Source organism: Lygodium microphyllum, chromosome 27 (genome assembly GCF_053477565.2).
Source record: "Lygodium microphyllum isolate KBCC chromosome 27, Lygodium_microphyllum_v1.1.10, whole genome shotgun sequence".
NCBI classification, from domain to species: domain Eukaryota; kingdom Viridiplantae; phylum Streptophyta; class Polypodiopsida; order Schizaeales; family Lygodiaceae; genus Lygodium; species Lygodium microphyllum.
The window spans coordinates 118,913,084-118,927,568 of NC_141161.1; the positions used below are offsets into that span (position 1 = coordinate 118,913,084).

Here is a 14,485-nt window from a genome sequence, read left to right on the forward strand (position 1 = left end):
ACTATGCAGGGAAAGGATCTCGGAATAACGAGGTAGGAACATGGTCTAACAAGGTTCGTTTGAGGTGACGGGCCGCCAATCGTGAGCCTTCGCTCTCAAGTCATCGTGAGCCTTCGCTCTCGAGTCACATGTGATCACAGAAAGGCGACAGTCTCTCTTTCGAGAAGCGCAAGCGGCAAAACACACACACACACACGATTCATCATACTTTAAAACTATTTAGTTACTCCGGGCTTCCTGTCCCTCTACCTCGCGCGCTCTCTCTCTCCTTCTATATAAACGTTAGGCGGTGCCCCACTCCTTGCCCTGTGCTAGCAAGAGTGACAAGACTCTAAACTTCCCTCACCAGTTCAGACCAAGACATTCCATCATTTTCTCTTCTCCTCTCTCCTCTCTCTCTCTCTCGATTCTGGTTGGTTCTTCCTGCATTCGTCGGGATGGCTCAGATTTCGACCGTGTCAACTGTGCTGCTCTCTCTGCTGGCGGCACTGACGAGCGGCATCCTCAGCAGAGGCGCTCATGCCCAGGCGTGGAATTCAGCGCACGCTACCTTCTATGGCGGGAGCGACGCCTCGGGCACCATGGGTAAGCAAAGAAACCGACAGGCATGGGAACGATGGCTTGCACATTGTGTGAAAGAAACACAGGATTGAGAGGAAGCGTGTGTGTGTGTGTTGTGATGCCAGGTGGCGCGTGCGGATTCGGCAACCTGTACGACTCGGGGTATGGGACCAACACGGCGGCGCTGAGCACGGTGCTGTTCAATGCGGGGCAGTCCTGCGGGGCGTGCTTCGAGGTCAAGTGCGACGACGACCCGCAGTGGTGCCTGCCGGGCACCGTGGTGGTCACGGCCACCAACTTCTGCCCGCCCAACGGCGCCCTCTCCTCCACCAACGGCGGCTGGTGCAACCCGCCCCTGGCCCACTTCGACATGGCCGAGCCCGCCTTCCAGCAGATTGCGGTCTACCGAGGCGGCATAGTGCCCGTCGCATACAGAAGGTATGAAATTGCGTGTCACTCTTCAAGAAAACCTATTACCTCACCAAAGGCGGAAAGGGGAAAATAAAAAAACGAAAATCGTAAGGTTTTGCTCGGAGATTCAGCTAAGCGTGTGTGTAAATTGTGTCGTACTAGGGTGCCCTGCGTGAAGAAAGGAGGCATCCGCTACACCATCAACGGCCATTCCTTCTTCAACCTGGTGCTCATCACCAACGTGGGTGGGGCCGGGGACATCACCGCCGTGTCCGTGAAGGGCTCCAACTCCGGCTGGCAGCCCATGAGCCGCAACTGGGGCCAGAATTGGCAGTGCAACTCCAAGCTGGACGGGCAGGCCCTCTCTTTCATGGTCACCACCAGCGACGGCAGCACCCTCACGGACTTGAACGTGGCGCCGCCGACTTGGCAGTTCGGCCAAACCTACAGCGGCAAGCAGTTCTCGTCCTGACCCCCCCTTTCGCAAAAACCGTCGCTACAAAGCCTGCTGTACCATTAGTAGTTGAAAGTTGGAGGCCAAAAATGGGTTCCGCCGCGGTGGAGAAAAATCCCCGTGTATTTCAGCCACCCGCTCCATTTCCCCCCCTCCTTTCTTCTTCTCTCTCATCCTGCTATCGCTAGATTTGTTCCTTTATATATATATATATATAGATATATATCACACTTCCTCCCTCTCTCATCCGCAGAAGTGGTGGCCCAAAAGTTTGGGCCACCCGCTGCGCTCTCCTTTTGTATGCTTCCCTATTTCCTGCTCTGGTACCAAACAGGAGAACTCTCGCCCTTTTCAAACTTTTTGTCAATAGTTTGCTCGCTTGTCGTGTGGTTTTTACAAGGTCGGTGATTGCGAAGAGTCACGACAACTCAGTCTGAGTCATAACCATTGGGTTGGAGTCATAACCATTGGGTAGGAGTCATGCCTAGCTTAATCGAGTCAGTTCGTGAAAAGAATGTGCAGGGTCTAAAGAAAAAGCATAATTTACTATAGCCTTTTTGACTTTTGTAGGTTTAAGATGAATTAAATAGACAATTCTGTTACTTTTTATTAAGGCGAGAAGACATGGATCGGTTTTCTTCTTTGTCACAAGCCATCTAAACAATCCCTTAGGACACTGCATACGGAGGGTTAAACCCCACATGGAGGGAATAGATTATGTAAATGGTTTTGTCAAACAATAATTCACAATGCATCTCGATATATCTTCATACGAAGGTTTCATTAAAAGCCCATAAGGCCTTGGGCCTCGAGTGGCCTAAAGAAAGGTGTCCAATGCCTAGTAGCTAGGATTGCATTATGCACATCTTAGGCCAAGAGCTAAGGCTCTAAGTCTAAGAAAGGCACAAACATCATGGAAGGTCCATGAAGATGGGAACTACCCAAGGGATTGGGAGGAAGATATATTTGTGTCACATAACCTACTCATGGAGGTCTTGACTATCATCACTCAATTGACTTGCTCCCAAAGATCACAATGTTAACTACCTCATCTGTTTGGATGGAAAGTAGACCAAAACAAGCCTGTGCGAACCTTGCTTGGGAATCCTCAAGGCACTATTATGAACATGTAAGTGAGAGATATCTCTTGCCAAATCCGGCCCTAGGATCAACCCATTATACTCCTGTGCATAGTTAGGTGACCTAGGGTTGGGTGACTTGGGATATACCTTGATGCCATTAATTTCGAGACTCCACCATCACCTTCAATCAAGTACCTATTGATCAAGGTTAGTATGTGATTGGAGCACGTGATCACCACTCGTTTCATACACGCCTTAAAGCAGGTCTCTTTCATTAGCCCCTGAGTAAGGTGAAGAGGAGACATCTTTAGTGGACCTAAGAGCAACCATAATTAGTGTGATTAGCCCTTTCCATGTTTGTTGGGGATAAAGGCACGTGTGCCTATGCTACCAATGTATCACTACATTGATAGTACATGTATATCTGTACATTGTAGGTGCCGGGTCCCCTTGCACACATGTATATTGTAGGTGGTAGGTGTCCATCAGTCATTTCATTCTTTATTCTTCTAATGACATTTGAATAAAGGGAGGTTGATTACACATTGTGATTGTTGAAGTTTTCACATCTCAAGTCTCTCAGAGACACATCAGGGACCACATAGTACACTTCCACGGGTGATAAGCTATAGATGGAGTTGGCTTGTAGGAAGGAGACAACACACAAACCATAGTAATCATGGGTCAGGAGGAGTGACAATTCAAAGGAGTTACAACAGATGATTTGGGTAGTCTGCAGAGATGAGTAGGCCAGATACATATGGGTGAGAGTATGTGGTGAGGAACACACTTTGTATGTTGCCATATGCTATTTCCCCCCTTATGACATCTCGATACGTCCCACCCAAGGGGCAATCACCATATGTGGCTTTGGATGAGGATATTTGGGAGTTCTTGAAGGAGGGAGATGTTATCTTGTTAGGAGATTTTAATGTTGCCAGGATAGCCTTCCATCATGTGTCTTTCTTTGATGCATTTGAGGACAAGAAAGACACATTTGAGGAGGTGCTATAGGAGTAGGATGTGTAGAGCTATAGCTGGAGAGGATATCTCAGGATATGGGGGAAAGTCATCGAATATGGAAGTTTTTTTGTGGAGATGGGCACGGCACATAGGTTGGTCATTCTCAGGATATCTCAAGATATGGAGGGAAGTCATCGAATATGGGAGTTTTTTTGTAGAGATGGACACGGCACATAGATTGGTCATTCTCAATGGTCAGGCTAGATACCCCCTATTCGGTGCCTTCACATGTTATCCTCACAAGATTTTTGCCCCTTGGAGTCTATTAAGTAGCTCATCTATTCTTGGGATCAAATACTTATTCTTGATTGTTACCTGTTTTAGACCTCGGTAATCAATGCAAAGGAGAGTTTCGTCATTTTTCTTTTAGAACAGTACTGAGGCTCCCCATGGCAAATTACTAGGTTTGATGTATCCTTAATCCAGTAATTGCTTGAGTTTCTCTTTCAGGTCAATTGCTTCCACAGTCAATCAAAATTTTAAAGGACTTACCCTGATATTCTGTTGGTGTTTGAATAATTGAAAACTGGTGATTTGGGCCTTTCTTATGGAAGGTGGCGTAAACTGATGCCCTCTCCATATCGGCTTTCATAGTTGGGTTTCCCTCTTCTTCAAGCTCTTTAAGAATTACAGCAGATACTTTTCCTTTTGCAATTGAAGCTTGGTTTTGACCTCTGTACTGTCCTTGGCGAGGAATTCGGACAAGCTTTGGGCACTGTCTTTTAAAGTGGCCTAGCTCATTATAGTGGAAACACCTAAGTACTCATAAATTACTTCTTGTAGATATGAAGCTCTCGACTACATTTGTTTTGGCTCTCTTTCCTTGACCAAGCGGACGCTAACCTTGGGCTCACTTAACATAACCCCGTGAAGTTCCTTTGTTTTGATTCCAGAGCTTATTATTTCTTGGCTTTGACTGAATCTCTTGAACAATAGATGCTGAGCGAATCAAAGCATCTTGCAGATCAGTTGGGCTCATAGATTCAAGGCGTGTGTTTAGAGGAGCATTCAATCCGTGACAAACTTAGACACTTGCTAAGCAATAGTCATGAAAGGCGCATATTTAAGCGTGAGATAAACTTTGAGCAATATGCCTCTAGGCTCATTCTCAGCTGTCTTAAGTTAAAGAACTCATTCATTTTTAGCGTGTGATAAGTTGGTGGCAAATATCGACCACACAAAACTTCTTTCAGCTTTTCCCAGGTAATAGTTGTCTCAGCAAGTCCCTGGTCTTTACACCACTATTTCCACCACAAGTATGTCTCACCAGTCAATTTCAACTTGGCGATCATAGCCTAATTAGCAAGGGTAGTTCCCATGGTAGTAAAGTAGTCCTCTATGGTCTCAATGCAAATCTCTGCCTCGGCTTCAACGTCTTTGCCCTTGCCATCATTTTCTGGTGGCTTAATTTGCTTAAGGAGATACTTCTTCTCCTGAATTTTAGTCTCGAACTAGTGATAGTTGTATTACCCTGGGCTATCATAAGTTTCATGAATTAGTTTAGTGCTTAAACTTTTCAGCTTTGTTTTCACATTAACATATCTTAATAGTTTTGTAAAATAATGACGGGCCAAAGAGCACAATATTTTTACAAAATCTAGATGTTATCTTTTATTATCAATAGCCATAAGTTATGATTTTTACAAGTAAGGGATATTTACAAATGGCATATGTTTACAAGTAGAGATACATCAGTATCGATAGGATAGGTTGGATGCTATGTACAATTTTCAAATCATGATATCATTATATCTTTCTTTTTCAAGGATGGATATAAGTTACACTCATGTAGAAAAAAGTAGGCTAATTGCTATCTATGTCTAGAAACCTATACTGTGGAAATGGTAGATTTGGAAAACCATGGATAGGGTAATCTTGATAATTGTGATATCCTTGGATTATAATCCTATTGGTGATCGGCTGGGATTACCTTGAGTACCTTGTCATAGACATAATGGTCTAGATGTATCTGCTGACCCTTGGTAATCATAAGTGGATTCCTTCTGAATGGACAAAAGATAAAGGCCTAAACTACTCGATGCCAGGAGGCATATGCCACGGTGGATTCCGTGAGGTTTTACGGTGGATTCCGTAAACTTAGATGATCGGGGCTCATACACAAAGTGGATTCTTTGTGCGAGAAGTTGATGGGGACGCCTGTCCTTTTCGGGCGTTTCATTAATTTAGTGTGTACATGGGTGATTCCATAGCGGGTGATTCTGCAAAATGCATATTAAATTAATAAACGTTTATGAGTTTAAAGTGCGCACTCGTAATAAATTAAGGTTAGGATTTATTTCTAACCAGTTGATTTATTTATGTAGCTGAAGACTGCTAGGTATTCACTTTTGTCGGTTTAATTGTATTATTTTACTAACGATTGTGAATGCTTCAGTTGATGTGTAGAGATAGCAGTAGTGGCGGAGGAAAGCATTGGAGTCTAGCGAGTATTCGACTTATGGATTATATTTTGATAGGCGCCACGCCTATATTTTGTCATGTCTATTGAGACATTGATTATTTATTATTATTTTGTATGCGCCTATGCGCACGGATATGTTATTTCTATTTGGATATTGAGATTGGGCGTGCTAGACTCTATGGGCACCGTCCATTAGCTTTATTTCCTATTTTTGTAGAAAGCAAACTCAAAAGCTAAAAGCTTGTCATATTTTTGTAAATTGGGCTATTATTGAGCATGAAGATGGAAAATATACATAAAATACATGCTTTGTGAAGCGCTCACACAAGGCACGGGGGAGATTGAACCCAATTAGTCTCTTGCTCTTGTCATTCATACCTTTTACATTGTTTTTTGTGCAAAAAGGTAGAGTTCATCGTTCTTGGGGACCTTCCGGGATTCACTACGTGAGCATATAGCGACCGATCTGCGCACTAGTGGTATCAGAGCGGAGCTGAGATCAAGAGCTTCCAATCGCTACCCATCTCGTGCGAAGGCGGAGCTCTTGGAACGATCGGGCTCTACAATCAATCTCGTCGCAAACCGTCGATACATGCAGACTTCTGGCGATCAAGAACCCCTATTTCTACTCTCAGATCGCGAAGGACCAGGATGTACAGGCGGAGGACCACTCCATCATCTCCATAAACAAGTCGTGGAAATACAGTAAGAAGCTCATATCTATTTTCTTCAAAAAAGCTTAGTCTTAAAGCTTAAAGGCTTAAGGAAATTCAACAAGCTTCATACAAATCCTCATCAAGGTATCTGAGACTGTCCGAAAAATCCGCGACGTCAACAAACAGCTGCCTACGTCCTCCACGATCTGCGCCGTTTTTCTCAATTATCTCCCCCTTCCATAAGCTTAAGCTATTAAGCTTAAGACACTAAGCTTTCATCAAGTCAGACAAGACAATCAAGTTAACAAACTCCAGGTCCTGTACTTCCAAAATCAAGTCCTGCAAGTCGACCGTGATCAAGTCCTGCAAGTTTACTAAGTCGCCTAAGTCTACAACTCTGCAAGTCGGCTAAGTCTGCAACTCTGCAAGTCAGACTAGTCAACTAGAGTCAGAACTAACTAGTGCTCAAAACTCCTAGAAGGGTTGTTCCTGCGCAGAAACTCTGAACTGCAAAGTTATTCGTGGCAAAGTATTCTACCCATACAGAGGTTCGCTGAAGTATTTTCAGCATACGAAGAAGGAAATATCACAGATTTTCTAAAAATTGAGAAAGAAATATCAAAAAACACATAGCCTTGTAACCCCGAATTTGAGCTACGCTCATCTCGCTAACCTGATTTTGAGTGAGAAATGTCTTTTGAGTTTTACAAGATGACGGAACCACATATGGATGATCCTATGGCTGAAGACGACCTACCTGAGCCTACCATGGAACAAACGCTGGACCTAATCATGATGCAATTGGAAGAGGAACGAAGGGCTAGGCAAGCATTGCAAGCGCAATTGACAAAATTACAAAAAGCATCTACCGACAAAGAAGAACCTCAAGCTGAAGATTTGATTTGACTTACCATCGACGCCACCCTTGAAGCTCAAACCATTCGCAAGGAATCAAAGATAAGTAAACGAAGTTTCAAATTTCGCACTTTCAATGGCATACGAGAAGGAAAGACTGTTTTATCATTCATTAGCCAGTTTGATGACTATTTCCATTAGGAAACCTATCCAGAAAAAGATAAAATCAAGTGTGTTACTAATCATTTGGTAGACAGAGCATCACTTTGGTAGACTGTAGTACGCAAGAGCATAGAATGTCCTGCTACTTGGGAAGATTTCAAGAAGAAGTTCATGCAGAATTTCCTTCCACCGCAATTTCATGAGAAGGCTATCAAGCAATGGGATCTACTTCAACAACGGGATCGTGAGCCTATTCCTCAGTATACAAAGCGTTTTTGGAATGCACTCTTACAGCTACGCATGGTTGAAGACGTACCAGAGACGACGCATAAGCGAAAGTATATGTCTGGACTTCTTGGGCATTACTACGCTGAAGTGAACATGTTCAAGCCTGCTACCCTTGAAGACGCCATCTCACTAGCTCACGACACTGAAAATAAGTTACGTGGTAGAGACAGACGACCACAGCAATTCCAAGCCAATGGTAATTACGGATCTAAACAATTCAATTCCAATTTTAGAAGATTTAATCTAGGTTGTTTCTCTTCACTATCTTTCCGCAAGAATTGGGCTAAACCACCTGCATTACCATCCAATGTCAATCCAAATCCTAAGCCTATTCCACAAGCAAATCCAAATGTACCCAGACTTCCATCCATTTCAAATAATGTAACCAAAGCCAAGCCAATAGTATGCTATAAATGCCACCATCCTGGACATTTGGCAGCAAATTTTCATTCAAAGAAGCCACCAGCACATATCAACTATCTTGGAGCCATGGACCAAGACGAACATGAGGATATGCCTGATTTCACTGAAGATGAGGACGACACTACTACTACTTCCGACACTTTACCAGGTAAGCCTACTCCACATTCATTATTGACTATGAAATGTTTGGTGCATGGAAAGGAAAAGACTATCTTGCATGATGACGGTAGTACTCATGACTTTATTTCAACAAAATTGGTAAAGGAATTGAAATTACAGACTGTACCTACACATTATCGCATAAAAGCTGCATTTTTAGGCACTAGATATAATGGTACACAAGAAGTGCAAGATTTAGAGATTCAAATTGGTTCATACACTGAAAGAAGAAATTTCTTAGTTGTTCCATTACAGTCGAGTGACATTATTTTAGGAATGCCTTGGCGACACCAGCATAATCCAGATATAGATTATTCTATACACACAATGAATATTAATTTTCAAGGAAAATCTATTACATTATATGGTATGCATGCATCTAATGTTTTTCCACTGCTTTCGCATACTCAAGCAAAACGTGCATTACGCAAGAGTACTAAATCATATCTCATTTGGGTGAATGAATTGCAAGTAAAGGAAAATCATATGCACCCTAGGCATAAGGAAATTCTTGCATATTTTAAGGACTGTTTTGCAGAAGACCTACCACCAGGTTTACCTCCTTCACGTCCAGAAGACCATAAGATTGATTTGATACCTGGCACACAACCACCTTGCAAAGCACCATATAGGCACAATCAGATAGAGCAAAAAGAAATCCAGAGTCAAGTTGAGAAATTACTAAATAGAGGTTTAATTCGACCTAGCAGTTCTCCATTCGGTGCACCTGTACTCCTAGTCAAGAAAAAGAATAATACTTATTGTATGTGTATTGACTACCGAGCTTTAAATAAGATCACTGTAAAGAATAGGTATCATATACCTAGAGTTGATGACCTTATGGACAAACTACAAGGATCTTCTATATTTAGTAAAATTGACCTTAAGTCTGGATATCATCAGGTGAGGCTAGATAAATCTGACATATTTAAGACTGCATTCAGAACACAATTTGGCCATTACGAATTCTTAGTTATGCCATTCGGATTGACTAATGCATCTGCGTCTTTTAGTAGAATGATGAACCGTATCTTTCTGAAATATCAGTACTGTGTGATTGTTTTCTTTGATGATATTTTGGTGTTTAGTCAAAATGAGAAAGAGCATTATGAGCATTTGTCATTAGTTTTTCAATTATTGAAAGAAAATCAATTGTTTGCAAATCCTGAAAAGAGTGAATTCTTTAAGACAGAAATTGAGTATTTAGGTCATATTGTATCATTTGAAGGATTTAAAGTTGATCCTAAGAAAATTGATGCAATATTGAATTGGCCTGTTCCTAAAAATGTGCATGAGTTACGCTCATTCCTTGGTCTTGCTAGTTTCTATAGGAAGTTTGTACGTAATTTTTCATTACTTGCTTTACCATTAACAAAACTTCTCAAGAAAGAAATTGTTTATCAATGGACTGAAAATTAGCAGAAATCCTTTGACTTACTGAAACATGCATTAACCAATGCCCCTGTTCTACAGTTGCCTGACTTTAATAGACCATTCTTTCTAGTTGTGACTGATGCTAGCGGATCAGGAATAGGAGCCGTACTAATGCAAGACAATCATCCAATAGCATATTCTAGTTGTAAGCTGAAACCCTTTGAGCTGAAATATTCCACATATGACAAAGAACTATTAGCAGTTGTACAAGCATTAAGACAGTGGAAACACTACTTAATGGGTTCAGAATTTATGATTAAGACCGATCAGCAAAGTATTAGACATTTACTTAGCCAACCCCAAATCTCTGACCATCATATCAAATGGGCTTCATTTATTCAAAGTTTTCATCCTATCATTCAATACCAACGTGGAAAAGAAAATGTAGTTGCTGATGCATTGAGTAGAAGACTTGCAATTCATAATATTTCTGTCATATCTTTTGATTCTTTGATTACTATGAAAGATACATATCACCAGGATATTAATTTTCATTCTGATTGGAATAAATTAGTTCAAAATAATTTCATTCCTGTTGATTCATTGTCATATAATGATGGATTTATGTTTGATAAAAAGAGACTGTGTGTTACTATTCCATTCCGATCTTTTGTTTTAAATGAAATTCATTGTCCCCCATATCAAGGTCATAGAGGTATCATATCTACATTACGTATGTTAACTGAAGATTTTTATTGGCCGCATATGGATGCAGATGTATCTAATTTCGTTTCTGAATGTTTTATTTGTCAAAGAGTTAAGAGACATCATGGTAAACGGTATGGATTACTAATGCCTTTGTCTATTCCATCTAAACCTTGGGAACATATTTCTATGGATATCATTACTGGTTTACCAAATACTAAATCTAACCATGACATGATTAGGACAGTTGTGGATAGATTTAGTAAGCAAGCATATTTCATTCCATGTAAGAAAACTTTAACAGCATCACAAGCAGCACATTTGTTTTTGAAAACTGTTTTTACTAACCATGGATTACCCAAAGTTATCATTTCAGATCGTGATTCTAGATTTTGTAACAATTTTTGGATTACCCTGTTTGCTAATCTAGGTACAAAGATTGATTTCTCATCTGCATTTCATCCAGAAACAAATGGACAAACAGAAGCCACAAACAGCACCATTCTAGATCTTCTACGTGCATATACTATCCCTAAACCTCAGACATGAGACACTCATTTACATTTGTTACAGTTTGCATATAACAATACACCACACACATCTACAAAGAAAGCACCGTTTGAAGTCATTTATGGATATAGATTATCTACACCTGTTGCATCTTTGTCTAATAGAATTTAGAGTGCTGATGATATTGCTCGTATGCATAACAGTATTTTTGATGAGGTTAAGGATATGATTGTTAAAGCCCAGCAATCATATACCAAACAAGCCAATAAGAAAAGACAAGTCATGAATTTCAAAGTTGATGATTATGTTTGGCTGAGAATAGAAAAACGTAGACTGCAAAGTATAGATAGACATCCAGTTGTCAAATTAGCTCCTAGATTTTATGGACCATTTAAAATCATTCATAAAATTAATGATAATGCATTCAAGTTAGAATTACCATCTCATTGGAAAATTCATAATACATTTCACATTAGCTTATTGAGACCATTTAGAGGCCAATTACCTATCCACCCTGTTTATGAAAACCCACCTTTATTAAAAGAAGAGATTGAAATACTTGAACCAGAAGCTATCATAGACACTGACTTTATGACCACTAGAACTGGCCGAAGGTATTCTAGATATCTAGTCAAATTTAAGAGCCATCCTGTAGAGGAAGTACAATGGATGCACGCTAGAGACTTAAATGCTTTCCCCACTCTGTTAGCTCCACATTGAGCTAATAGCAATTGAGGTCAATTGCTATCCCACCCCGGGGGTATGATGCCAGGAGGCATATGCCACGGTGGATTCCGTAAACTTAGATGACCGAGGCTCATACACAAAGTGGATTCTTTGTGCGAGAAGTTGATGGGGACGCCTGTCCTTTTCGAGCGTTTCATTAATTTAGTGTGTACATGGGTGATTCCATAGCGGGTGATTCCGCAAAATGCATATTAAATTAATAAATGTTTATGAGTTTAGAGTGCGCACTCGTAATAAATTAAGGTTAGGATTTATTTCTAACCAGTTGATTTATTTATGTAGCTGAAGACTGCTAGGTATTCACTTTTGTCGGTTTAATTGTATTATTTTACTAACGATTGTGAATGCCTCAGTTGATGTGTAGAGATAACAGCAGTGGCGGAGGAAAGCATTGGAGTCTAGCGAGTATTCGACTTATGGATTATATTTTGATAGGCGCCACGCCTATATTTTGTCATGTCTATTGAGGCATCGATTATTTATTATTATTTTGTATGCGCCTATGCACACGGATGTGTTATTTCTATTTGGACATTGAGATTGGGCGTGCCAACTCTATGGGCACCGGCCATTAGCTTTATTTTCTATTTTTGTAGAAAGCAAACTCAAAAGCTAAAAGCTTGTCATATTTTTGTAAATTGGGCTATTATTGAGCATGAAGATGGGGAATATACATAAAATACATGCTTTGTGAAGCGCTCACACAAGGCATGGGGGAGATTGAACCCAATTAGTCTCTTGCTCTTGTCGTTCATGCTTTTTACATTGTTTTTTGTGCAAAAAGGTAGAGTTCATTGTTCTTGGGGACCTTCCGGGATTCACTATGTGAGCATATAGCGACCGATCTGCGTACCACTACTTTTAAAATTTCCATCCATTCGAGGCATTTTAGATTAGTCTGCATGTTGAAGAATCGATTGATGTCGATGTAACAATAACGCTCATCCCAGAACCATCTTCTTTTGCGATTCATAGGGGATGGATCGTATAGGCGATCGAGTATCCTTATCATTTCTCTTCTCCACTCATCATCCGTGGAGTTCAACATAGATGTGTACATTGCTCGAAAAACAAGAAATTGGTTCCAAGCTTCATTATTCTGCCAAATTTTATCCCTTAGCAATTAGCAAACTGATTATTACTTAGAACTGTTAGTCATAAAAACCATAGATATTTTTAATTTCAATTATGCTCTGATACCACATGTCATGTGCCTACCTAACAATTCTCTGGTAGCACGTTTTAGTGCTCCATCGGGAAACTATCCTAGACGGCTTCGTCTGGCACTCGTGAGAATGCATGGGGTTTATCGTTTAGATTTCCCAGAGTCTACCCCACAATGGAAGGTACCACCCTCCCTACCAGGATCAACCTGCAACCTCGGGGCCCTAATTTGACAACTGAGGTCTCGATGCATCAGCTAGCTCCATTGGAGGTGTCCCAAAAGGGCTTCTTGTCCAACTGGAGTGATCATAGTTACCCTTGATTCATGGAGTGCAACGCTTTTTTCCAGCAACTAGTTAGGATTCAGGAAACCTTAATGGAATTCTGGCACAATTGCCACACCTTTCCCCTAAGATAATTACTAATCAAGGTTTTAAGACTTGACCCTAGGTAAGTCAACACTCGGCTCTACCTAATTTTTTCTAATTAACGTTTCATTCAATCTCTTAAGAGAACTTCCACCTTATTGGGACCTCCCATTCGTAGGACGGATTCGTCAGGGATCTCGCCTACTCACTTCCCACAAGTGGTTTTCAATAGTTTTCTAATTACCTATCACATTAAGTTATGATATATGAAAGCAACTTCATTAATTAACCCATTTCCACATGTTCCTTCACATAATTTTACAACACAACACAAAGATAGAGAAAACAATCTTTTGGCAAAACATATTTTGCAAAGTTATTTATAATGCTTTTCCCATTCTGCCTACGTAGAAGACAAACCTCCGTGCAGTGGAAAATCCCTTTTGTTTGTGCAGAAGAAAACAAACCCTTCAAGATTTTCCGTCCCTTCACTAGTATTGGGGACTCTAGGATTCCATCCTGATTCCTATGAGGATCAGGCAGTTCCTAGGAGCGATAGAGAGATTTACGACGGCTAGAGCCCCCCTAGCACTCCCGCCGCCTCTTGCCTAATGGATTCCTCACCCAGTGACCTCTTGCCATCATGGCCAATCCAAAGCTGCTTGCGGCAGTACAAAACAATCCCCCTTGGAGCAGGATTCTGCATCTAGCTGTAGGGGAGGTATGGCGTGATCTTTCCTCTTATTATCTTGATTATATATTTACAATCAGATCTAACTACTCTAAGCACAATCAATCTTTCTCGTGCAACCATTAATACATGCACAAATCAAAAGAAATAGCAGCAAGTATATTAGCATAGGAAGTAGCCCCACCCAAATCTAATGTTTCTATTTTAAGGTCCCACCTTATTCTTAAGGTTTTGCTTCCTACTTGCACCTCTTTTTTGGGATTCGCAAGTTATTTTGCGAATCTGAAGTCTATTTTATCCATATGAAAAATTTGGTATTTCCGTCCTAAAAGATAATATGGGCATTTATACCTATGGCAGGCAATTCATGCACTCTCCTACCCTAACCTGTGCTTAGGAGGATTTCAAATGCTTTTCCAAGTCTGTTTAG

At 40.9% G+C, this 14,485-nt stretch overlaps 1 protein-coding gene across 1 annotated transcript; it reads left to right on the top strand.

Annotated features, from left to right (window-relative positions):
• The first annotated feature begins 237 nt into the window (after window positions 1–237).
• Window positions 238–1,589, top strand: LOC148012755 (expansin-A2-like). Its single transcript, XM_087668814.1, has 3 exons — window positions 238–585; window positions 687–999; window positions 1,135–1,589. The coding sequence occupies exons 1-3, from the start codon at window positions 438–440 to the stop codon at window positions 1,442–1,444; spliced, it is 771 nt and encodes a 256-aa protein (XP_087524940.1). The 5' UTR covers window positions 238–437; the 3' UTR covers window positions 1,445–1,589.
• Window positions 1,590–14,485: the final 12,896 nt, after the last annotated feature.